We start from the raw sequence: 26,425 nt of genomic DNA on the forward strand, positions 1-26,425 counted from the left end.
CCCTAAGTTGGTTTTGGTCAGTGTTTTATCAAGCAATAGAAAACTAGGACAGCCCTAGACAGAGGAAGTAGATCAATGGCATGCCTTTGATGTTGCACCTGTCCTCTTGCCATGTTTCATCCAATCATCTTAACAACTGCTTCCATCATATTTCTGCCATCACCACAATGCTCTGCCCCAGTGCAAGGAGCCAAACCACCGCAGACTGAACCTTCTGAAACTGAGCAAAATAAATCTTTCTTCATATAAGCTGTACTCTAGGGTAATTGGTCAACACAGTCCAAAACTCATTAAAGCAAAAGAATAAAATTGTGAAATAGAAAGCTAGAATTATGTGACAAAATATACAAAAAGTTAAATGAAACAAAAAATATGAATTAGCATAGATGAGGATCCTTCATACATAGTTCAAATAAAACTGAAATTCAGAAGAATAAACATTTTCACATGTCCTAGAGTCAGATTGTGACTGATAATTGAAGCCCAAAAAAGGATCAGTACTTGGGGATGAGGCCAAGTCCCAAGGATTAATTCTGGGAAGTCAAGATGTCCTTTATAAGTTTTTCATATGTGAAAAAGAAGAAAATACAAAAGATCCCAATCAAACATGAGCTTACTATAGCTGACAGAAGGGTTGAGGAAGATGGCCCACTCAGGAAAGTGCCTGCCACAAGAGTACAAGGACCTGAGAATGATTTCTAGAACAATGTAAAAAAAATAAGCCTAAGGCCAGGTGTGGTGACACATGCCTTTAATCCCAGCACTCAGGAGGCAGAGGCAGGCGGATCTCTGTGAGTTCAAGGCCAGCCTGGTCTACACAGCGAGTTCCAGGACAGCTGGGGCTACAGGGAGACCCTGTCTCAAAAAAAGACCAAAAATATAAATAAATAAATAAATAAATAAATAAATAAATAAATAAGCCTAGCACTGGGGAACTGGAGCAAGGAGACTGACTCCCTTGGGCTCAATAGTCAGCCAGCCTACTAGTGAATTCAAGGCCAGTGAAAGAATTTGTCTCAAAAAGTAAGGCAGACTTGCCTGAGGAATGATACCCGAAGTTGACAACTAGCATCTACCACTCTGTGTCTGCATACCTACACACACTTGTCACCACATAACCACACAAGCATGTGTGTGCACACACACACAGGACCCCATAAAATGCTAAAAAGTATAAAAAAAAAAACATGATGAGAAAAATATTTTCAGTCCTTACTAAAAACATGAGTTAATGAAACCAGGCATGGTAGTGCATGACTTAATCCCAGCACTTGGTAGGCAGAGGCAAGTGGATCTCTGTGAGTTCAAGTCCAGCCTGGTCTACATAGAGAGTATTCTAGGCCAGCTAGGGCAACAGGGAGACCCTGTCTCAAAAAAACCCAAAAAAAAAAAAAATGCACAGAGAATTTTCTCAATGTGTGAAAATGACAAAAGCAATAAACATATAATTAAATTAAACATAGGAAAATGTTTGAAAATTCCAAAATGATGTCAGCTGGCATGGGAAAGTACTGGATGTCAGTGGTCATCATTAAAATGTAATGCAGTGCAAAACCATGGAGGACAATGACAAATGGTCTCATAGTGGTTACTACCTCAAGACAGTAAGCTGCCATTTTAAGCTTTATTCAGGTACAAACCCACACATGTTGCTTAAGAGACAAGGCAGGCAACTTGTCTCAATTGCTATAAAAGGCCAAATTCCCCCTCAGGCATGAAATTTTGAGAATTTCTGTCCAGTGTCTTTGGGAGAAGGGCAATCTCTCACTATGTAGACCTGGCTGGCCTAGAACTTGCTATGTAGACTAGGCTGGTTTCAAACTGAGATCCGCCTTCTGTTTCTCAAATGTTGGGGTTAGAAGCACGTGGCTCCCTGCCTGGCCCCACAGTATATATTCTTTTAAGATTTTATAGAAATTCTGGTTTGGTATGACCTTTGAAGCCTTGTAATCCTCAGCACAGCATTTTGGTGGCTCACTTGGGGAACGTTCCCATTGTCTCTCTTCACGCCATGCTTATGGTGGCCAGCCAAGGTAGGCCTGTGAGCTAAGGGGTTTCCTTGATCCCTTCACAAAGATAAGGGCTACTCTCCTTCCTTCTAAGAGCCACTCTCACTTTCAGTGTGCAATAAAATGACAACAGTAGCTTGTTCAGGGAAATCTGCACATAGTGTGAACACTCCCTGGTTTTCCTCTCCCTCACTCCTTGCCACTCTGGAAAAAGGATCACATCATGCAGCTGATGGTGTTCAGGTCCATAGCTTTCCTTCCGAGCCAGACTTTTGATCGGAGCCCAAATCAACAGTGAAAAGCAGAAAAAGGAGATTTATTCAATGTGTCCTTCCTCCCATATTGGGAATGGACAAAGAGATCCAGTGACCTGCCAGTCCATCTTTGGGATCCTAACATGAGGGAAAGGTTTAGGCAGAAAGATAGAGATATTCAAAGTCTGGCCAAAGTATGGTCCCCAGTCCACCACTGTCTCAGCTCCAAGTCTCTCCTGCAAGGTCAGTCTCCTGGAGCTGCAAGGTCAACTGACAAGTTTTAAATCTTCCTTACTCCAGCTGCACCCCAGGCTTCAAATTTGTCTTTTCTCAGCAGGACATTCCTAGGGGGAAATTCTAATTTCTTGGGGTGAATTCTTTCAATAGCGCAATAGCCAAAGAGAAGGAAACAAGTCCCGCTTTAGAATATATTAGTCACACCAGTCACAGTTACATAAAAGCAAGCATATACATACAATGCTTCTAAAGTTCTCTTAGCTCCTGGAGTTTATTCTTAGATTTTAATAATGGTAGTATATTTTAGCCAATAAATGAATACCAAAATCTGAGTGGGCTTTGTAGGCCAAAAAGGGTGCCAAGGGTGGAGGGGTATATATATTTGGTAAAATTTGAAAAATAGTAATACAATTCAGGATTCAGAAAGCAAGGGCATAACTATGCTCATAAAACTCCTTATAGATATAAGACATGTGGAAGAATATCCTCCAAATTATTTGAAGAACACTGACATTTGGGAAACAATGACAGTCATTCAACTGAACCGAACAGTATGTAACTGAAAACCTGTGGCCTAGATTCCTTAGTAAGCTGCAATATTTTAATGTCTGTGACAGAATAACATTTTGTCCAATACACAACAATGACAACACATAACTCATATTTGTTTATTAAAAGAAGTAAAGTACACACACAATCTCTATTTCATATCTACTTTATGGTGTCTGGAAAAAATAGACTAACATCAGTCAGGAACCAGTCTTCCTTCTGATACAATCAATCAAAAGGTGTGCTGCCTTCGGTTTTCAAAAGTGAGAATACAGTAAGTATGATTTCATAAACAAATTCATATTCTTATTGAGATGAGTTGTATACATGATTCTGATGTCTGATTACTTCTACCACATCAAATATTGTCCCATAATTTATAAGCAATATGCACCTCAATTTTGTTACATTATTCTACATATTTATAGGATTAATCTCCTTCAGTAATTCTCTTACATCCATTATCTGAGATGTGAGCAGAGGCCTTACTATACACTTTATATTTACATAATTATTTCCAGCATGACTATGTTGTTCACACATATTGGAAAGGGTTCCTTTCAAAGTCAATAGATATGTAAAGTTTCAATAAAATATGAATTCACTGATGAAGAGTGAGTATCATTTAAAAGCCTTGCCACATTATTAATATTTGTAGGATTCTCCAACCTATAAATTCTCTAATATCAGTTAGGACACAAAGAATAGCAGATTTGCAACATTAATTGAACTTGTAGGGTTTTTCTCATGCAAGAATTTCTGATAGTGTATAAGTGCAGAACACTTACTAGTTGCCTTTTATCCCATTTATACTGTTTCCAGCCAGTATGAATTTTTTGGAGTTGACTAAGTTGAATTATTACTAAAGTCCTTACCACATTACTTGAATTTCTAGGGTTTCACTTCCAGTGTGAATCCGCTGGTGTCGTATAAGGCTTGAACTATTATTAAAGGCTCTGCCACATTCTTTGCATGTGTAAGGTTTCTCTCCAGTATGAATTCGTTGGTGTTTAATTAGAGCTGAATGATTATTAAAGGCTTTGTCACATTCCTTGCATGTATAAGGTTTCTCTCCAGTATGAATTCTCTGATGTTGTGTAAAGGTTGAGCAAATACTAAAAGCTTTGCCACACTCTTCACACTTGTAGGGCTTCTCACCAGTATGAATTCTCTGATGCTTCCGCAGGTATGAAGAACAGATAAATGCCTGGCCACATTCAGCACATTTGTAGGGCTTCTCGCCAGTATGAATTCTTTGGTGTAGAATAAGGCATGAAGATTTCGCAAAGGCTTTGCCGCATTCTTTGCATGTGTAAGGTTTCTCTCCAGTATGAAGTCTCTGATGATACTTGAAGTATGAAGAGCACCTGAAGGCCTTGCCGCATTCTTTGCACTTGTAGGGTTTTTCTCCAGTGTGAATTCTTTGATGTACAAGAAGACTCGAAGAATTAACAAAGGCTTTCCCACATTCTTTACAAGTGTAGGGTTTTTCTCCTGTGTGAAATCGCCGATGATTTCTAAGGTATGAAGAAGACCTAAAAGTTTTGCCACATTCTTCACATGTGTAGGATTTCCCTCCGGTATGAAATCTCTGATGATATTTAAGGTATGAGGAACAGCTAAAAGTTTTGCCGCATTCTTTGCATTCATAGAGCTTTTCAATACTATGAATTTTCTGATGTTTATGCAGGTAGGAAGAACAAATGAAAGCCTGGCCACACTCTTCACACTTATAGGGTTTCTCTCCACTGTGAATTCTTCCATGTTGGTTAAGGTGTGAAGAACAGTTAAAAGCCTTGCCACATTCTTTGCATTTGTAGGGTTTCTCTCCAGTATGAATTCTCTGATGTTGAGAAAGTGATGAACGAAAAATAAAAGCCTTGCCACAATCAGCACATTTGTAGGGTTTTTCTCCGGTGTGAATTTTTTGGTGCCGAGAAAGTGCAGAGCAATTATAAAAGGCCTTACCACATTCCTCACACTTGTAGGGCTTTTCTCCACTATGAATTCTTTGGTGTTGAGTGAAAGCTGAACAATTGTTGAAGGCTTTACCACATTCATCACATATGTAGCGTTTCTCTCCAGTATGAATTCTATGGTGTTGGTTAAGGGTTGAAGAACAGTTAAAAGCTTTGCCACATTCTTCACATTTATAGGGTTTCTTTCCACTATGAATAATTCGGTGTTGTTTAAGGTGTGAAGAACAGTTAAAAGCCTTGCCACATTCTTCACATTTGTAGGGTTTCTCTCCAGTATGAATTCTCTGGTGCTGAGAAAGTGATGTGGGAAAATGAAAGGCCTTGCCACAATATGCACATCTGTAGGGTTTTTCTCCAGTGTGAATTCTTTGGTGCCGAGTACGGGCTGAGCAATTATTAAAGGCTTTCCCACATTCATCACACTTGTATGGCCGCTCTCCAGTATGAATTCTTTGGTGTTGAGTAAGGGCTGAAGAATTATTAAAGGCTTTGCCACATACTGAACATTTAAATGGTTTCTCTCCAGTATGAATTCTATGGTGTTGGTTACGGCTTGAAGAACAGGTAAAACCTTTGCCACACTGTAAACATTTGTAAGGTTTCTCTCCAGTGTGAATTCTCTGGTGTTTATAAAGTGTTGAGCGAACATTAAAGGTCTTGCCACATTCACCACATTTGTAAAGTTTTTCTCCAGGAGAAATTTTATCATGTTGAATAAGAAGTGAATTCCAAGCAAAGGTCTTATCACATTCTTTAAATTTATAATTTTTTGCTCCTGTTGAGTAAAAGTTGAAGTATCATTAAAAGATAATCACATCCCTATAATTTTTTTTGTTGTTTTTGGTCTTTTTGAGACAGGGTCTCCCTGTAGCCCCTAGCTGACCTAGAACTCATTATGTAGATCTGGCGGGCCTTGAAAACATCACAGTAATTTTTCATATGGATACTTTCACTCACAAACATATTTTTAATGTAAAAAGAGAAGACAGCCATTTTTCCATAAATGTGTTCACTACAGTATGTGAAACAACCTAAACTTCCACTTGAACTGACAAGATTAAGACAAAATGAAATATAGAAATAATGGGATATTATTCCAATTTCTAAAAGTAAGTACCCTCAGGCCAGTGAAATGGCTCAGTGGATAAAGGCACCAGACGCCAAACCTGACAACATGAGTTTGACTCCTAAGGCTCACATAATGGAAGGAGAGAACTGACTGCTGCAAAGTTGTCCTCTGACCTCCACATATACCGGCAACTCTCACATTCCCCCTCCCCGAAACATATCTCAGACAGACAGACAGACAGACAGACAGACAGAGAAAATGTTAAAAAATAAAAAGGAAATTAATCCTTAAACATAATAAGGATAACTCAAAGCTAGCATGTTGCCAATGAAACATGCCCATCATACAAAGACATTATCTGATTAAAACTACATGAAAACTCTAAAATAGCTAAACTAGTAAAACAGAAACTCAAGTGATTATGTTGTATGACATGGATATAAAAATGATTTTCATAAGAATAGGGTTTTCCTTTTTAATTTTTTTATTAAATTTTTTGAAGCAGGGTGTAGTGGCACATGCCTTTAATCCCAGCATTTGGGAAGCAGAGGCAGGCAGATCTTTGTGAGTTCGAGGCCAGACTCATCCACATAGAAAGTTCTGGGACAGCTGGGGCTACAGGGAGACCCTGTCTCAAAAAGACAAAAAAAAAAAAAAAAAAAAAAAAAAAAAAAAAAAAAAGTGTTGGAAAGTTAGATTACTTATGTAAAACTCATTCCAGATGGGACTCTATATCTGCTATCTGAGCATACACCTGGGAATATGTCCTAGGAGAAGACTTTGACATAAGCACAGGTATGTGAATATAACTAGAGTCTGAGTCTATATGTGCATGATGTAATAGTGGAAACAGAGAGCTTGCAGAGAGCTGTGTGAGTACTTTACTTGACATCTCCCAAGAACATGACAGATACTTTGAAAGGAACACTGTCTTCTTTACTGTGAATATAGAGTGATTAATACTGTACTAGGTCTAGAAGTCTTTGTAACTGGATATTTGAGCTGAATTGAATGAAGGTCCTTGGTCAGGACTCATGATCCAGTTTGATTATCTCAGGACTTTGTAATGGAATCAAATGACAAGTAAAAGATGCTTCCTGTGTAGAGAAGGGTTAGGGGACAAAGGAGGACCTTTGGGAGGAGGGGCATTTGAGAGAGTGTTTCACTATGTAATTAATAGTTCAAGTGGCCTTAAACTGGATATTCCTGTGTGGTGGGATATTCCTGAGTCATCTTCCCAAATGCTGGAATGTGTCACCATGCTAAGCTATAGAAGCTTTTGTGTTTAATATTTAACTAGTGTTAAATATTATAAATGCACACAAATAAACATGGATTTTTAAAGCTTTAAAAAAAGAGAATAGGGTTTTCGTTTTGAAAGCTAAACAAATTTCTAAAGTATGATGCCTAACAATTTGAATTTAACAACACCAAAAATATTTCAGCCAGGCCAGGCATGGTGGTGCACACCTTTAATCCCAGCGCTTGGGAGGTAGAGGTGGATCTCTGTGAGTTCAAGGCCAACTTGGTCTACACAGTGAGTTCCAGGCCAGCAGGGACTACAGCGAACCCTGTCTCAAAAAGACCAAAAAAATTAATTTAAGACAGAAGTTTATATGCTTTTTACCAAAGTTAAACATAAATAATTTAAGGATATTGAATGATGAAATGTTTTAAATTTTTCTCTATAAAGGCAACATATGTATCAATAGTTCCTGAAATGAGATTAACTCCTAGGAATACTCATTTAGCAGGATAAAACAACCATTAAGCAATCAATAAAGAATAAACACAAATAAGCATGAAAATACTTATGAAAATATATAATATGTGAAAATAAAAACATACAATTCTACAGTAACTAGACATAAAGACCACAGATATTTTATTATCCTACACTGTCCTAAGGAATTACTATTGAAAACTATCATCCAATCATAAATAACTTCCCCTACCTGTGTATATATTTTGCTATTATGTAGCCACAAAAAGAATACACTTTAAAGAACTGATACTGAGGATATAGCAGAAAACAATTTACAGAAACACATTAAAAAATTTATAGAGAACTCTGATGGCACAATTTTAATTAATAAACATGAAAATAAAATTAGAGAAAGTTATTTGTGGTGCTACTGTATACAGTGGCTTAATAGGTCTTCAGAAATGTGTATACATTTTACGAAGTCTACAAAGCAATCAAAAGCCCACTTTCATCTAGGCCTTCAAGTGCAAAAGGATGAACATTGGCAGGCACTGTAAATGCATGCAGACATCTACATGTCTTAAAAGCATGATAAACACCTGACAGGAGACGTTCTTTGGTAACAAGGAAAACAAATGGAGAATCCTAAAGCTGATTTCCATTGACCAGAACTTCTGATTCTGCCTTTTGAAGCCCAGCTTCCTGTTTTAACAGCCTCCCGCTTGTGCCCTCTGATCCATTCACCCCACATACCTGGATATGGTACTGATGCTTGTCCCTTCACATTCCAAGCCTCTTGTCTTTGCTCTAGAAATGTGACCAGGTATGGCTTAGAAAAAACAAGACCTGTTAAGAGGAAAAGCACACATTATGCTACGTGTTCTGGACTGACATTTCTACACCAGGAGTAATACACTTATAAAGAAAGAGGAGATATAATGAAAGAGGGCTGGAAATATGTATTTAAACTTCTCCTATTAGACATTCGAATACTTAAGAGGAATTTACAATTTACAGCTCACAAGCTTCACTACAAGAACAAAAGAATTAAAGCTGAAGGATAAAATATTTTACTTTAAAGGCCAGGTGTTGGTGGCACACACCTTTACTCCCAGCACTGGGAGGCAGAGGCAGGTGGATCTCTGTGAGTTCAAGGCCAGCCTGGTCTACATACTGAGTTCCAGGACAGCTGGGGCTACAGGGAGACCCTGTCTCAAAAAGACCGCCCCCCCAAAAAAAATAAAAAAAAATAATTTACTTTAAGTTGTATGTTCCATGCTTCATGTCACTGAATTTCTAAAATAACAAGTAGATTGACAGATGCTACACCAGCAGCCCCACCCCTAACTTGTCCTTAAAAGCAGACATCTGACTTTTTGAAAGCTTACCTTCTCTATTTTATGGAATAATTTGAAAAATATGTTAGCTCTTTGAAAGTTTGGCAGAAATCTTTAGTAAATGCATCCGAACCTGGGCTTTTTATTAGTTGGGAGATTTTTGTTGTTTTGTTGTTGTTACTACTTCAATTCCATTATTTGTTATGAATCTGTTTAAATGATCTCATTGCGGACTGGAGAGATGGCTCAGTGGTTTAGAACACTGTTCATGCAGAAGACCTGGGTTCGAATCCCAGCACCCACATGGCAGCTAACAATCATCTGTAACTCCAGTTCCAGGGGATCTGACAGCCTCTTCTGTCTTCCGCGGGCATTGCACAACACGGGTACACTTACATGCAGGCAATACACACATACACATAAAAAAAAATAATAAATATTTTTTAAAAAATTATCTCATTTCATTTTATTTTGTTAGGTCATATTATCCTGCTACAGAACAAAGTGTAGACACACAAAAAAGAAAATTATAGGCCAATTATCCCTAATGAACACAGATGCAAAATCATCATTCATCATGACCAAGTGGGCTTCATCCTTCTCAATATAGTGCTTGAAGTATTAGCTGCAGTAATAAAAGAAATAAAAGGTATATCAACAGTGAAGAAATAAGTCAAAGTATCTCTCTTTGCAGGTAATTGCTGTGTCCGGCACAGTAGAGTTTAGGTAAAGCGGAGGTTTTCAATGTCAGTTCAGGTCAATCAGTGGGCTCCAACAGATAATATACATTCTATGCATAAGAGATCCTAAAGACCACCAAAACACTGCTAGAGCTGAAAAACACCTTCAGCCAAGTGGTACGATACAAAAATCAATGTACAAATCAGTACCCGTCTAGTGCTGGAGAGATGGCTCTGCAGTTAAGAACACTTGCTCTTCTTCCAAGCACCCATGTGGCAGCTAACAACTGTCCATAACTCTAGTTCCAGGGAATCTGACATGCTCATCTGGCTTCTGTGCGCTCTGCACGAAACAGGTACACTTACATACATGCAGATGAAACGCTCATACACATATTAAATGCAATTTAAATCAAAATTCTAGTCCCATTCTTTTTGTTATTCTATTGACTTATCTTTAGTTTATGGGTATGAATGAGTATATTGCCTGCACATGTATAAGTACACCTGTGTCAGGCAGTTCCCTAGGAGGACAGAAGAGGGTGTCGGATCCCCTGGAACTGGAGTTACAGACAGTTGTTAGCCCCCATGTGGGTGCTGGGATTCGAAAGTGGGTCCTCTGTGAGAGCAGACAGTGCTCTTAACCGCTGAGCCATCTCTTTAGCCCAAAATTCCTAAAAGAAACAAAAAAAAAAAAAGAAAAATTATGAAAACACAAAAAAACTTTGATAGCCAAAGCAATACTAGCCAAAAAGAATACTATAGCAATTACAGTCATGCACAAGTTCAAGTTACACATGGAGTCATAGCAAAAATTGTCATATACAAGTTCAAGTTATACACAGAGTCACAGCAATAAAGACAGCATGTACCGGCACAAAAGCAGACACACAGGTGGATGCAATAATTCACACTGAAGAAAGACAGTCTCTTAACAAATTATGCTGGAAAACTGCTTGTCTGCATGTAGGCAAGAGTAAAACAAAGTCCCCACAATGCACAAAATAAACAACAACAACAAAATGGATCCAGCACCTCAGCATTAAGACCAGAAACTCTGAAACAGTAAAGGGCACACTTCAACATATAAGAACTGCTAGGGCTGCAGAGGTGGCTCTGTGGTTAAGAGCACTGGCTGCTCTTGCAGAGGGCCTGGGTTTAGTTCCCAGCACCTACATGGTGGCTAACAACCATCTGTAACTAGAGTTCCTGGGCATCTGATGCCCTCTTCTGACCTGCATGGTCATTGCACAAAATGAGTACACTTATGTACATGCAGACAATACACTCATACATGTAAATAAAAATAATAAAGTATTAAAACAAATAGGTAAGTTATTCTGAACAGGACTCTGGTCACTGAGGAAATAAAGCCAAAAATGAAAAATCTGGCCTCATGAAATTAAAAAGCTTCTGTAGAGCAAAGGATACTGTTGAGTGAAGAGGTGGCCTCTAACATGGGAAAATCTTTAACAGCTACATATCTAATAATACTGTGAAAAAAATATATCTATAAACCCTTCAAAAATAAACATCACAAAATCAACACAATCAAATAATGGGCTATGAAAGGAACAGATTTGAAAAGAAGATATATAAAAAGCTAATGAATATTTTTTAAAGTAGTCAATTTCATTAGACATCAGGAAAATGTAGTTTCATTACACATCAGGGAAATGCAGATTCAAACTACTCTGAGAGTCCATCTCACCCCAAAGAGAATGGCTGCCATCAATAAAACAGATGATGAAAAGTTTTGGTGAGAATGTGGAGAAAGAACAGCGTCACTGGTGGCTGGAGAGTGGACTGGTACAGTCATTATTGAGATCAGTGTCGAGGTTTCTGAGAAAGCAATAAATATAGCTACCAAAACTACCGCATGAGCTAGTTACATCACTCCTGGGCATAGACTGAATGACTCCATAGCCCACTACAGAAACACCTGCACATCTGTGTTCATTATTGCTCTGTTCACAACAGCCAGGCAATGGAATCAGCTTTGACGTCCAAAGAATGATGGATGATAATGAAAACATGGTATATATACACAATGGAGTTTTATTCAGATGTGAAGAAAAATGAAATTATATAATTTGCAGATGAATGGATGAAAGGCAAAGCACAGCGAGGTAACTGGCTGAATGCTCCCTCCCGTTCTGTGTGAATCTTGGCTTTGAATTCTCAGATTTCTGAGAGCACTGTGGATTGCTCACAGATGGCAGGAAAGGTAGAGAGGGGCCATTGTAGAGGGGATGCCTTAAGGGAGGGGGACAGCAGAACATGAATGATATGAAGGTAGAGGTGGACATGGGGTGGAAAGGTCCAAGTGGGGACAGGAGGAGTGGGGAGTCCAGTAGGTGGGAAAGAAGATCAACTGAAACTAAGGATGCACTAAAAGCAACAATGACTACCTGCAGAGGACCTCTATCGACTTTCCATAATGACCCCACCCCTCCCTATGGAGCTATAGGCAGCTAATGGTTGCTATAGGAGAGAAGGCATATTCCTCACTGGGGTAGCCAGGTGCAACTTGCCCTTGCTTAAGTAAATAAACCCCTCCCGTGCTCCCACTCTCATTTGATAGGCAACCTTAACCAAATGCAGTGGGCCACAAAAAGGAAAAAATATATGGAAGTAGGATGGGGACTTTCAGTGGCAGAGGGAAGGGGACGTAGAGAAGGTAGTGGGAGGGACGTGATCGATGTACTGCATACATGTAAACAATTACGAAAGAATAACTTTTTAGAACAAGAATTGGAAATGCATTGATACAAAGTATAATCTCCCATGGATATTTTTCTACAAAGAAAAGAAGTGAAGTGTGGACAGTGAATCAAGAATTCAATAAGAGATGATGCTCACCCAGGGAAACAAGGTTGCTGTAATTCTCCAACATCACATCCTTGTACAACTTCCACTGAGCAGGATTCAGGCATTCACTCTCCTCTGGAGAGAAATCAACGGCCACATCCCTGAATGACAGGGGTTCCTGAAATAAAAGTGAACAAAATACGTTAATTAAGTAACATAATGGATAGCAAAAATACCAACACATAAATAACGTGTTTGCAAGTGCAATTCTTCATTTTACCAAAGATGAAAGAACTGTATTATCAATAAATAAGGTACTTCCACACGTACTAATGTTATACATTATCCATATATTATATATATACATTATTCATCTTTAAGAGAATGACATATCCCCTAATAAACTCGGATTTTTTTAAATTTTATTTTTGTGTGTATGAGTGTTTTGTCTGCATGTATGTAAGTGCACCACATGCATGCAAATTCTCAGAGGTAAGAGAAAGGCATTGGATCACATGGAACAGGAATTTCAGATGACTGTAAGCCACCAGGTCACACAGGTACTGGGAATCAAACCTGGGTCTTCTGGAAGAGCAGCCAGTGCTATTAATCTCCAAGCCTACTCTCCAGTCCCAAACTCATATAGGTATGATTCGTGACTTACAAAAGGGAATATGAGTGTACTCACAGAAGACTATGCATTGGATGTACTACGCTGGTGTACAACAGAGGTTACACTTCTCATGGGAGAACGTTATGCAGAGGCAGAGTGATACTTCTCAAGTTTTTTTTAAAGGCATTTAAAAAATCATTATTTTTAGATTATGTGCATGAGTGTATATTGTCTGCATGTACATAAGTGCACCCATGCCATGCAGTGCCTGCAAAGTTCAAAAGACACGGAATTCCCCTGGAACTGGAGATATGGATGGTTGTTAGCTGCCATGTGGGTGCTAGGAATTGAACCCAGGTCCTCTGCAAGAGCAATCAGTGCTCTTAACTGCTGAGCCACATTTCCGACCCCAGACAGTGCCGTTAACTGCTGAGCTACCTCTCCAGAGCCACACTTCTCAACTTTTTTTTTTTTTTTGTCTTTCTGACATAGGGTCTCCCTGTAGCCTGAGCTGGCCTGGAACTCACTATGTAGACCAGGCTGGCCTTGAACTCACAGAGATCTGCCCACCTCTGCCACTTGAGTGCTGGGACTAAAGGCACACACCACCACTGCAGCAATACTTTTTAAATATCTAAACTACAGTAGACAGCATCCTAAGTTTTTCATTTCTTTCTGTAACCCCCTCCCATTTAGGTATTCCCGTATTTACTGTTACGAAAGCAGGATTTGAAATCCTGACTCCCCTGCCTTGGTCCTTCTAATTCTAATTCCAAAACAAACTGGCATATTTTCAACGTTTACATTTAAAATTCGACACATTGTTTTCCTAGGGCTATACTGATCTCATTTTAAATATGTTAAGGAAATATCTTCAGTAATTTTCTCAAATGCAATTGCCACTGGAGGGCTGGAGAGATGGGTCAGAAGTTAGGAGCACTTGCCAAGGACCTGAGTTTGATTCCTAGTACCCATGTCATGTGAGTCACAACTACCTGTAATTCCAGCTCCAGGGGATCTGATGCCCTCTTCTGGTCTGCACAGGTGCTACCAGCACATGCACAGACCCAGACACAAACACCTAAATATACATATAATTTAAATACAAAAATAAAATCTTTCTAAAACAAAGAAAGAACTCCCTTAAAAGAATCTGGGACGTGTAGAAACCCTGCAAGGATCGTGGTAATTCTTACTGGCTAAGAGCAACTTCATGAGAACAAATAACATATAATTAAATCAATATTCATAAAAGAAGTCAAAATGTCTGTTTTCAACATAACAGAAATAAGTGACTAAAATCACACAAAGTCAGGTTCTGTCCATGACAAGAGCTGGTTCATGTTAAATAAAGACTATCGTCCCACAACCCCACACTTAATGTTCTTGTCCTTCTCCTGCAAGACCCATGAGGAGCTGGGCTCCTGTGCTGGTTTCCCAAAGTCCGACTGTTTCCTGCACAGCTGCTGGCATCTCACGTGACCACAGAGGATTTCTTCTTTCCACAGTCTTTATCTCCTTCCTTATGGTACTTACATCCATTCACAGGTTTTCTGCAGGTACAAAGCTGTTTCCAAAACCTGTAATAGCGTCTTTCACCTTCCCGTCCTTAGCACTGTACCAAATACTGTCCTTTTTTAAAACTTGCTGAGGTAGTTGGAAATGAATGGATTTCCCTCATTTAGTGTGCTTTTATTAACACACGCCAGGAACACGATGGAGCAACCCAATGGACTATCAACATGACACTGTCGCTTCTTCCTCAGGACATACATGCATGCATACATACATTACCAATGGAATCACAGGCAGTCAGTATGTGCTCATCTAAAGTTGTCAAAGAGGTCATTAATTCAAGGCAAGGACTGTTCACAGCAGGAAGACCATGAGAGTGAACAGAGAATATTGTGAATTGTTTTTATGTTATTTATTTTTATTTTATGTGTATGTGTGTATTGCCTGCATGTGCACCCGTGTCATGCAATGCCCGCAGAGATCAGAAGAGGGCGTCAGATCCCCTAGAACTGGGGTTACAGACAGTTGTTAGCTGCCATGTGGGTGCTGGAATTCAAACCTGGGTCTTCTCCAAGAACAGTCAGTGTTCTTAACCGTTGAGCCATCTCTCCAGCCCCAAGAGAATATTCTGAATTTAAGAGATGTATATTTTATACAGATAACATTTGCTATCCAGGGAAAATGAAATTAAGCAATTAAAATGCTTAGTGATTACTAAAAGGTAAAGGTTTGCATGTTTGCAATACAAGGTCCTTCTGGAAGAAAATGTGACAAAGCTCCTGATCTTGGCCACATCTGTCTGAGAAACAGCCATTCCTTTCTTCCTCCTTTTGGGGCCTTTTTCTACATATTACAAATATGACCCCAAAGGCAACTGAAGATGTGGACCTTGAGGAACCTGCTTCTGCAGGCTTGAAATTGATTTTGGTGTGCAGTAAGTGGGGACAGTCATTCTGTTTCCTATTCTTATTCATGTCATTTTAATGAGAATGTATCCAGTATTTAAAGTATCCAGAAAACTGAAAACCAGGGGTTTTGTCTGTGTCAGGACTAAAGGGTGTATGAGACACACTTCACACTAAAAGGGAAGAGCAGGAATTCACAAAGGACAGAAAAGACGTGAATCCTTTACTTGCCCTTTTCATGACATTGAGCTATTAAGTAACTACTAAATCACATGTGAACAAGTACAGGCCTGCCAATTCCTTACCACATAATTTACTATCAAACATCAACGTCCAGGTAACAGGGATCCCATTGGAACCCTTCAGAAGGAGAGCTACTGCTTTTTGTGAGTTACTGTGATGAATTTTTATCATCATAACTTATCTACTGTACATTCCTAAGCAAACTTTTTTCATCTCTATCCCAAATGAAAGTGAAATCTTCCCTATTACCAAAGTCAAGTCATGAAATTACATTTAGAATCATCTATCCAGAAAAGCACACTGAGACACCTGCTAGCCTCATTCTGAGGAAGAAAATAATGCTAAAAATTTTTTACCAATGAAATATAAAGTCAATTTCATTTTTGTGAACCATATTTTTATCTTTTATGTATATGAGTGTTTTGCTTGGATGTTTATAAGTGTACCACATATGTGCAGAGCCTGTAGAGGCCAAAAAAGGATGTTGGATCCCCTGGAACTGGGTTACAGATGGCTGATAGCCATCATGTCAGTACTAAGAACTGAACCTGGGTCCTCAGCAAGAGCAGCCAGGGCTCTTAACCACTAAGCCATTTCTCCAGCTCTCTAATTTTTGGGAACTATACTTTTATCATGTAAGTTTGCAAACTTTTTTTCATTTTCCAATATCTACTGATAAAACAGATATTTTATTGCTAGTGAAAAATGGAGGTAGGAATTAATAAAAATGTATTTTGAAGGGTGAAAAATCAGAGCTAGAGTACTGCGGAAAACACAGGCACATCAGATCAGAGTCACTTTGCGCCTCCCCCAAGTGGGCCACTCTTCTCTCATCAGTACTCTCCACTGAAATGCATGATAGTTCCTTGTATCCCATCAGGCATGGCTCTTTGTCCATGATGGTAACAACCCGAATTTTACAAGTCTAACAGATTCCAGAGGAGAGACTAAGTTTTGGACTTTTTCATGGACATCAACATTCAATTCAATATATTTCCAACAAACAGGAACTGGAATTAGGAGGAAAATCTTACTGTCAATAACGGTCAACAGATTATTTTCAGTCCCAGGGAAACAAGCTGTTCCCTTGGAAAATGCACACTTCCTGGCACTTCCTGGACACTCCCACAGGAAGATATGATCAAAGGCTGCCAGGCCAGCGCCTGTCACTTCTCCAAGAGAAATGCTCCCTGTGGGCATCTGCTGCCAGCCTGAAATGCAGGGTTGGGAAAAGACACAGAAGGGACTACAGACACAGACACACACCCTGTAATGATTCCGGAGGAGTCTGAACCCAATGGCTTTGGGATAAGGAGTCTGTACAGAGGAAGGCAAGAGGAAAGGGATGTCCTTAGTATGTTAAACGATGTCGTGTCAGCTGGTTTATTCCTGCCAAGTACAATCCTGAGACGCAGGAAAGAAAGCTGCATCCTCTTGGGGGAAAATGACAAACATTATTCCCATTACAAATGCAGTGTGAGGTTCAGAGTTGGTAATGCGCTGGACTGCAGGCTGATGTTGGGAGGACATGGGGGAAAAGGAATTTGGGGAGTTGTTGTCAGACCCATGAAGAGTCATGAAGTTTGGGATCCTTTCTCACACACATTTGAAAGACTCAATAAAAATAAAAAAATAGGTGCCCCTATGGAGATAGGATGGACTGGGGTCCCTGAGGAGTAAATCTGCTCCTCCTACACATGACCACTGCATGAACAGGGATTCTTCCCTTGTTAACACAAGGTCTGTAAAGACATGGGAAGTGAAAGAGGGCTCTGGGACCTCCTGATTAGCAAGGACCTATCTCCCCTATAGAGACTACTCAGGGTTAAACAAGCATTGATAGACGCTGGTATACAAAATCTTCAGCTGACTGTGAGAAGGACCTGACCCCGACAGGCTACTCTGAATGGTACCAACAATGAGAGCTCAGCACTTGGGATAGCCACCTCATGGCATGCACAGTTCGCAGTATTCCAAATATATCTACATTCTGCCTAGGGTTCTTCTAGAACCTACAATTCAGAGTGGCCCAGGGCCCAGTAGAGAAATACAAATTTCATGAGTTGGAGGAGACATCACAGCTCTACACGTGCAAGAGAAATAAACACTGCCCTTCTGACTGCCTGCATGGTAGGCCAATCCAAGCAGCCCTAATTTGACAAAGCTCTAAACTACCATGTGACACACTGGAGAGGAGGAGAGGGGCTCAGTCCCCAGGCTGACTGTGGGAGAACCACTGGTTCCTGTCTGTCCCTAGTTCTCTTTGCTTCTCCCCTTTCACGGAGCTCCCAGGGAAAGTCCCTCCTTACTGCCTAAACTCTGAGGTGTTTGCAGAACTTGTTGATTTCCTCCTAGAGCAATACACCTTTCCGATCCAAATCTGAGCATGTCTGACAGTCTAGGCCCTGCCCTAGGACAGGAACTGTAAGACCCTATGAAAGCACGTCGAGGGTCCAGACCCCACTCTAGGAACATTACACTCCGCAGTTCCGAATGTTCTGCAGCTTCTCTCAGTAAGGAAGGTGCCACATGTGATTGGATGATTGCCAAGAGCAGCATGGGTTACCTTCTGGGGAAATGCTTCTGGAAGAACTGAGCTTATAATGACATCATCAGCAGGCTCAAGGCTGGCCTTTACCTGCCAATCATGTGCTTGGGCCTCCAGGTATGGTTATCCACATGGCTTTAATGTGGCTTTCCCCTGCATACAAGGAATCTAGTACAATCAGTCAAACATTTAGAGGAGAACAGGGAATGCATCTATAAGAAAGCACGGCTATGTTTACAAGAGTGCAGGGAAGATCAAGGCACATGCATTTCATACCAGAGCAGGAGGCAGATGTAGCCACCAATTCACACCACAAACTTGTCAGGCCAAACACCGGCCCATTTTTAGACAGTCACAATGCAACATAGATTAATTTCTTCCTTGTTGAGAATGAACAAAACTATGCCTTGTAATTCTATTTGAAAACAATTCTCCAAAAAAAAAAAAAACAAAAACAAAAAAAAAAACCCAAAAAACCAGATCAGAGGAAATCATCATATTCATTCAGGAAAGAGAAACAAGGACTACATGATGAAATGTTTGCCTTTATTGGACCCACCTCAAACCGTGCCTCTTTGGAAATATTTGTTTCATTTTTGTAATGATAAACATTTTACACAATTGATGAAAATAGAGCCTTAAGTTACAGAATAAATGTTTTTAACATGACAAACCGAGAAAGGAGCTGTGTTGAGTGAGACAAAAACGTGTGACTGAGCGTCATGTCAGGCCGCCCTCTCCCACAGGACAGCCTCATCTGTTCACCTGTAGACTGGATGCCCACTTCCCTGAGACACAGCCCAGTGCTGCTGTGGCCTGAAGAACTGTCATTTTCATGTTTTGCTGCACTCTTTTTTAATTTTTAGAATGGCATACAAAACTGTCAGGTCTCACCACACAGCCTCACATATGGGCCATTGTACTTCCCTTTAGCTCAGTTCCCTCCTGTGGTACAGCAATGTCCTCCAGAATAAAACCTCCCATCTTGGATGGATCTTATTAAAACAGAACGTTCTAAGGGGAGACAAAACACTTCATTCTGAAGGGAAGCTCCTTAAGCTCAGGGGGTAAACACCTCAAAGGCTTCCGGAATTTCCTGAAACTAATCAGATACTCTAGACCCCTCCCTCCTGAAGATTATATAAGCATTAAGAAATGCCCAGAGACATTCCCAGACATGTTGAACTGCTTAGAAGAGGTTCAGACCAGCTGAGCTGCCTGGAAGGGGCATCACCTGAGCCACCCGGCAGACACTCTCCAGTCGGCTGGGTGTCTGGAAGTTGCACAGCAGCTCCAGGCTTCCAATTTCAAGGGCCCATTCTGCGGCTTCTGGTGATGGAGCTGCCTTTGAGTCGTTTCTGCTTCTGTAAGTAACCTCCCACCCACACTCCTGTAAGTAACCCCAAAAGACTCACTGGCTCACTGAGTTGGACTTTGGTACTATCCTTACTTTAGCCTGTCATTGGTTCCAAAGCTGGGGTGAATAGACATTTGCTTACAACTGCCCAGGAACAGTGTCACACAACACCTCCCTGAGTGCCCCCTTCCTACCACTTTCCAAAACGCCTTCCATTTATCTTTCTCCATCTGTCTGCTGATGCACATCTCCACTGGCTTCATTTAGTGCTATTGCTACAAGCTCAGCTATAAACGTGTAAGTACCTCTCTGGTACTGTCTTAAAATCCTTCAGGTGTGTACCTGGGTGGGAACAGCCAGGTCCTATGACCCTCCCATCATCAGTATTTTGAGAAACTTCCATACCAAGTTCTATAGCAGCTACACAAGTTTACATTGCCACAAGCAGGGAGTGAGGGCCTCTCTTTCCCTCACATCCTCAGGAGCATTTGTCACCATTTATTTTCTCATTGATACCCATACTGACTGGGGTGGGAAGGAACCTCAAAGCAGTTTTAAATTTGCATTTCCCTAACGGTTAAGGATGCTGAACATTTTTTCAAGTATGGCCATTTGAATTTCTTCTTTTGAGAACTGTCTGTTCATTGGCCAATTTATTGATTGAATGACTTTATCTTGGGGTGTTTCTTTTTATATATCCAGTATTGGTACCCTGTCTGATGTGTAGTTGGCAAAAGATTTTTTTTCTCATTCTGTAGGCCATCTTTTCACTCTAGTCAAGATATGTAATTTCATATAATCCCATTTGTCCATTCAAAGGATCATTTCCTGTGCTTTTCTACATGTGAAATCAAGTTTTGTCCACATCCTTTATTAAAGACACATCTTTTCTCCAACGTGTGTTTTTGATAGCTTTCTCAAAACTTCGGTGGTTATAACTCTGTGGGATATTTCTGGGTGTTCTATTCTATTCCACTGTGGTATTTGTCTGTGTCTGCCCGTGCTATGCTGCTTTTGTTACTATGGCTTTGTAATATACCTTAAGATCAAGTATTGTGATACTTCACCACTGCTTTTTCTGCTAAAGACTGCTTGGGCTACTTTGGGGTCTGTAAGATTTAGAAGGACAGAAAAAATAAAGTTTAGGAAAGACCAGAGCCAGACCTTTAGCAGACTGAACAGAGCATTAGTTAGTGAAGGTGGCACAGCTTCTCTGTGGACAAGCAAGCTATACAACCGTGGGAAGGGTTATGGTGAAGTTTGTACCATTGGAAACAAGACACAGGGGTGTCCTTCGGCCCTTTTCCTGGAGTTGCAGAACAAAGAAGTTGTTTCACTCAGGCTGTGGCTAGTTGAATGGTGTGTTGGATAGCTTTAATGTCAACGTGACACACCTGGGTTGAGGAAGCCTTAATTGGGGAATTTCCTCTATTGGACTAGCCTGTGGCCATGTCAGTGGGGCATCTTCTTGATTATTGAGTGATGTGGGCGGGCCCAACCAATGTGGGTGGTGCCACCCCCAGGCAGGTGGGCCTGTGTTGCATAAGGCATGGTGGTGCACAACTTTAATCCCAGCACTTGGGAGGCAGAGGCAGGCAGATCTTTAGATCCGTGTGAGTTCGAGGCCAGCATGGTCTACATAGTGAGTTCCAGGACAGTTGGGGCTACAAGGAGAGCCTATCTCAAAAAAAAAGACTGAAAAAAAAAAAAAAAGAAGAAAGTGGGCTGAGCAGGGGCCAGGGGTAAGCAGTGTTCCTCCATGGCCTATACTCCAGCTCCTGCTTCCAGGTTCCTGCCCTGAGTTTGTACCTTGGACTCCCTGATGATCTGTGACCCAGGTGATGTAAGATAAACTCTTTCCTCCCCAAGTTGGTAGTGGTCAGAGTGTTTTGTCACAGCAATGGAGAAACAAACTAGGACAGAAATTGGTACCAGGAGTGGGGTATTGCTGTGATAGACCTGACCTTGGTATTTTTAGGAGGATTGTGCAAGCTTTCTGAACTTTGGGCTGGAAAGTTCAGTGCTCAGAGTTTGTTGCTGTGGAGCTTGGAACAGTTATGTTGAAAGAGTTGTGGCCAATGGCTTGTGAAACATCAAAGGGAAGCAGAGACTATCAGGGCTGTTTGTGTGAGATTTGGATTGAGAATCTGTGGGTTCTGGTTGGCTGGGGCTGAAGAATCAGCTCTGATTAAGAGACCAGTACCTAAAGCAAAACCTTTGCTTTACTGGGACAATCAATGCTGGTTAGCTGGGGTTGAAAAATCAGCTGTAAGTAACAAGAGACCACCATCACTGAAGTGAAGTCTTTGGGGAGGTATTTCCTCAGGCTCAGCACACAAAGGGGACCCTATCCTCCATCTTAAGCTAGAAACAGGACTTGGTAATGTGTAAGAGTCTCCTGCATGGTTCTGGTGTTGAAAGCATGAAGGGGTCATAGAGCAGCTGAGACTTGGCACACAGCGGCGAGGAAAGGCCATAGGTGAAAGTTAGCTTCAGTTACAGCGAAGACTCCAGGATTGAAGGGGTCATGGAGAGAATCTGAGGCTTTTCACCCCAAGAGGCAAGAAGAGGCCATTGGTGAAGGTGTACCCTCAGTTTCAGTGGAGATACCAGCTTTTTGGAGATGCCAGGATCATGGGATGACCAGCAAGGACAACAGTAGGTGTGGAATGGAGCTGGCCTGGGTCTGCAAGATGAGCTGTGTGTGCTGTGGACAGCAGAGTCAGAGAAGTGGAGCTGCCAGAACCCTTTGGGGCCCAGAAGACCATGAGTGAATCCCAGATGTCCAGCCTTGAGCTACTTTGCCTGACTTTGGTTTTGCTTGGGTGTGCCCTATTCTTCCCTTTGATCTAAATGGGGGCTAGAACATTATCTGGAAAGACACAAGCATGGCCTCGCCCTAACAACAGGTGTGGGCCCTTCCATTTGACAGTGAGAGGGCTCTCCATCTCACCATGGAGGCAGGAGGACCAGTGACTCTGGGTCAAAATTAACATCATTATCTTGGGGATAAGAATTGGAAAGGTTATGGTTTAATAGTGATGTGTTTGTGTGTCAAGTTGACAAGGGGTCAATTGTGCTGGACAGCTTTAGTGTCAACTTGACACACCTGGGTTGAGGGAGTCTCAATTGGGGAACTGCCTCCATTCAAATGGCCTGTGGCCATGTCTGTGAGGCGTCTTCTTGATTGTTGTGTGATGTGGGAGGGCCCAGCCCACTATGGGTGGTGTCACCACTGGGCAGATGGGCCTGTGTTGCATAAGAAAGCAGGCTGAGCAGAGGCCAGGGGAGCAAGTCAGTAAGCAGTGATCCTCCATGGCCTGTGCTCCAGTTCCTGTCTCCAGGTTCCTGCCCTGAGTTTGTACCTTGGGCTCCCTGATGAATTGTGACCCAGGCGATGTAAGATAAATAAACTCTTTCCTCCCCAATTTGGTAGTGGTCAGAGTGTTTTGTCACAGCTATGGAGAAACAACCTAGGACAAATGGCCAGCTGATAACCAGGGCACAAGTGACATCCTGGTAAGAGGAGTGGACTGCCCGGTCTACTGCAGCTGTGGTACTCCATCAGGCCCGAGGTAGAGAGGTGGCAAACTATTAACAGTGGGGCTAGGGCAAGGCATTTGTCTCAGGGGTTTCTATCAGGGTCTGTTACGTTTCCATATGAATTTTAGAATTGTTTTTCCAGTTCTGTGAAGGATGGCATTTTATGTAGTACTAAGACTCAAACCCAGAGCTTCATGAATGCTGGGCAGCACTCTGCTGAGATACATCACTAGTCCTACTCTCTGTCCTATTTTTGGCAAGTCACATGTGTTAGGAACTTATCTGTTTCTTCCAGATTTTCATGGCTTGGAAAATGTAGCATAGGGAATGGTAGATAACAGAGAACTGGACATGATGACTAGGCATTTTTGAGCTCAGAAATAGAGGCCTAAAACTAGAGAGCTATAACCCCAATACTGAGGATACATACTATAAGGAAGAAGTCCTAGATATGAGTTTCCATCCTATGCATTTGGAAAGCTTAATGGAAAATGGGTGACCATCTACATAAAGTCTGAAGACACCATGAAGCAGAGCTCCTTCCACGCCTCGATCCCACCTAGGAATGCCATAACCTCCCCCTAGCTTAACCCTGCAACAGAAATGATGGACTGTGGCAAAGACTGGCCAGTCCTAGGTGACAGCAACAGATCAAAACACCCATGTTCCCAGCTCCCTGCTGGATCCACACCAGGTGGGACAGAGAGGAATTGAGCTCTGGAGCAGTATAATGGGGTCTGTGGCATCTACTACTGACCTCAGTTATGTCTACAGATAGTGCTACTCAGTTCCACTCATCCCCTATCCTATTTGAGAATGCTCAGTCTGGGAATGGAGAAACAATTCAGTGGTTAAGAGTACTGACTGAGGACCCAGGTTGGATTCCCAGCACCCACATGGCAGCTAACTACCACCTGTAATTCCAGTTCCAGGGGATCTAATGCCCTCTTCTGGCCTCTGTAGGCATTGCATACATGGGTTTACATACATGCAGGCAAAACACTCATATACAGCCAGGCATGGCAATGCACACCTTTAGTCCCAGCACTCAAGAGGCAGAGGCAGGTGGATCTCTATAAGAACACAACCAGCCTGGTCTACATACCGAGTTACAGGCCAGCTTGGGCTACAGGGAGACCCTGATTCAAAAAAGGCACCCATGTCCCAAGTAAAGAAAAACCCCATGCATATGAATAAAATAAGAAATAAATAAATCAGAAAAACATATAGCAAATACTCATCTACAAAGTTAGTAAACTTACTATTTCCTAGCTCCTATATGACTCATCTCCTCTTCATGATTTTCACAGCAACAAGACCACTACTAGCACCACCAGCTTCAGAGAACCCAGAGCCAGTGGCAGAGATCAGAACACACCAGACTCAAAGACTCTGAAGGTGTAGAAATATACACCTCTTCTCCACCTGGCCAAGTCATTCCAGAGTTGACACTAATGCCTGTGACTGGGCAAAGCTGCAGGCCCAGACCCTATGGAACCTCAGTCAGCCATGTTAACTCAATCCTTGGATAAAATGAGGCCAGAATGATAGCTTCTTGATTGTAGCCCTTTTCAGCTAGAGCTTCCTATACAAGTGCATTCTGAGTCTTGCAAGAGGACACTGGCATTAAAATTTCAGTAAGTTTGCAGGGGACCAAGAGGAATAAAATTTGGGCTCTGTCTCCATTCACACAAGTCCCTAGTGCACAGTGTTTCTATGCTGGCTTTTCAACTTGACACAAACCAGTCAGCTGGGAAGAGGGAACTACAACTGGGGAATTTCCTCCATCAGCTCAGCTTGTGGCCATGTCTGCAAAGCATTTTCTGAATTGCTAATTGATGTAGGAGGGCCCAGGCCCATTTCTGGGCAGGTGGCCTGGGCTGTGTAAGGAAGGAAGCTGAGCAAGCCAGGGGAGAACAAGCCAGTCAGCAGCCTTCCTCCACAGTCTCTGCTTCCCTTCCTCTGTCCAGGTTCCTGGTTAAGCTCCTGCCCTGACTTTCCTTGATCTGTAACAAACCCTTTCCTCCTCAAGTTGGTTTTGGTCAGTGTTTTATCACAGTAACAGAAAAAACAAACAAAACAGTCTCTAACACAGGTAACTGGAGAAGTGAGGTTTTCATAAATACATAGGGCTGTTGTTGGCTCAGCTCCTTTTGCTTTTATAAATCTTTTCCAAATAGCATTCCTGTGTTGTGTTAACATTACTTTTAATGAATAAATTGAAAAATTATTACATAAAGTTGCTATTAGTAAATGTTTGGTCTGATGCATATTCATGAAGGATCACCCCTATTAATAATACTAATAGTATCTTTTTTTTTTTTTTTTTTTTTTTTTTTTTTTCAGGGTCTCTCTGTAGCCCTAACTGACCTGGCCCTTGTTATATAATGCTGGCCTTGCTCACTGAGATCCACCTGCCTCTGCCTCCCGAGTGCTGGGGTTAAAGGCGTGCATCACCACGCCCGGCTAACAGTATCTTATTTTAAATATAATAAATTAATCCATTTTATAATACTGAGGAGGTTATTTTAAATACTAGAGTTAAAAATGGGTTTGTTGCTGAGTTTGAACACTTTATTGGCTTGAGGCCAGGTAAGAATATCTGTTTATTCTCTATGATAGGTTGTATTATGTTCTAAAGAAAAGTCCTTCTTTGGGTTAGCCTTTAAATTCATTATGATTTCTGAACTAAAATTCTGGTCCTGATAACTAGATATCACCACGTTCAACAGGCTTTCATCTCAACCTGTAAATATTTTCATTATTCTGTTATATATATGAGTTCATTCCAAAAATCATTCACAGGCAGTTCCTCTGGTTTGGAATATATTTAGTTACTTGGGTCAAATGCATTCTACTTAATTCATTACACAAAGGCCAAAGGTTAAATCTTTCTTTACATTATTTTTTACCTCTTTTTTGCTTTATAAAGAATATTAATAAAAGCAAGTTGATGGGCTAGTTTTGGTTCAAAGCATTCATTAGTGCTAAGAATTCTGGGCACAAGGCAGGTGGGTCCAAGGACAGGACACTGTGGTCAGCCTCCATTAGAGAGCCTGTAAGAAACCAGC

The 26,425-nt window shown here is 41.2% G+C and overlaps 1 protein-coding gene across 1 annotated transcript in view; it reads right to left on the reverse strand.

The window, feature by feature from the left end:
- Positions 1-3,154: 3,154 nt before the first annotated feature.
- LOC115066748 (zinc finger protein 420-like) overlaps positions 3,155-26,425 on the reverse strand; it is a 33,081-nt gene continuing 9,810 nt past the window's right edge. Inside the window, exons 2-4 of the mRNA XM_029565666.1 lie at positions 12,682-12,808; positions 8,556-8,648; positions 3,155-5,803 (exon numbers count right to left, since the gene is read on the reverse strand). Of these exons, the coding sequence (XP_029421526.1) occupies positions 3,921-5,803; positions 8,556-8,648; positions 12,682-12,808 (2,103 nt within the window). The 3' untranslated portion in view covers positions 3,155-3,920. The remainder of the gene's footprint in view (positions 5,804-8,555; positions 8,649-12,681; positions 12,809-26,425) is intronic.

This window comes from Nannospalax galili, unplaced genomic scaffold, assembly GCF_000622305.1.
Source record: "Nannospalax galili isolate Female #2095 unplaced genomic scaffold, S.galili_v1.0 scaffold698, whole genome shotgun sequence".
Classification (NCBI taxonomy): domain Eukaryota; kingdom Metazoa; phylum Chordata; class Mammalia; order Rodentia; family Spalacidae; genus Nannospalax; species Nannospalax galili.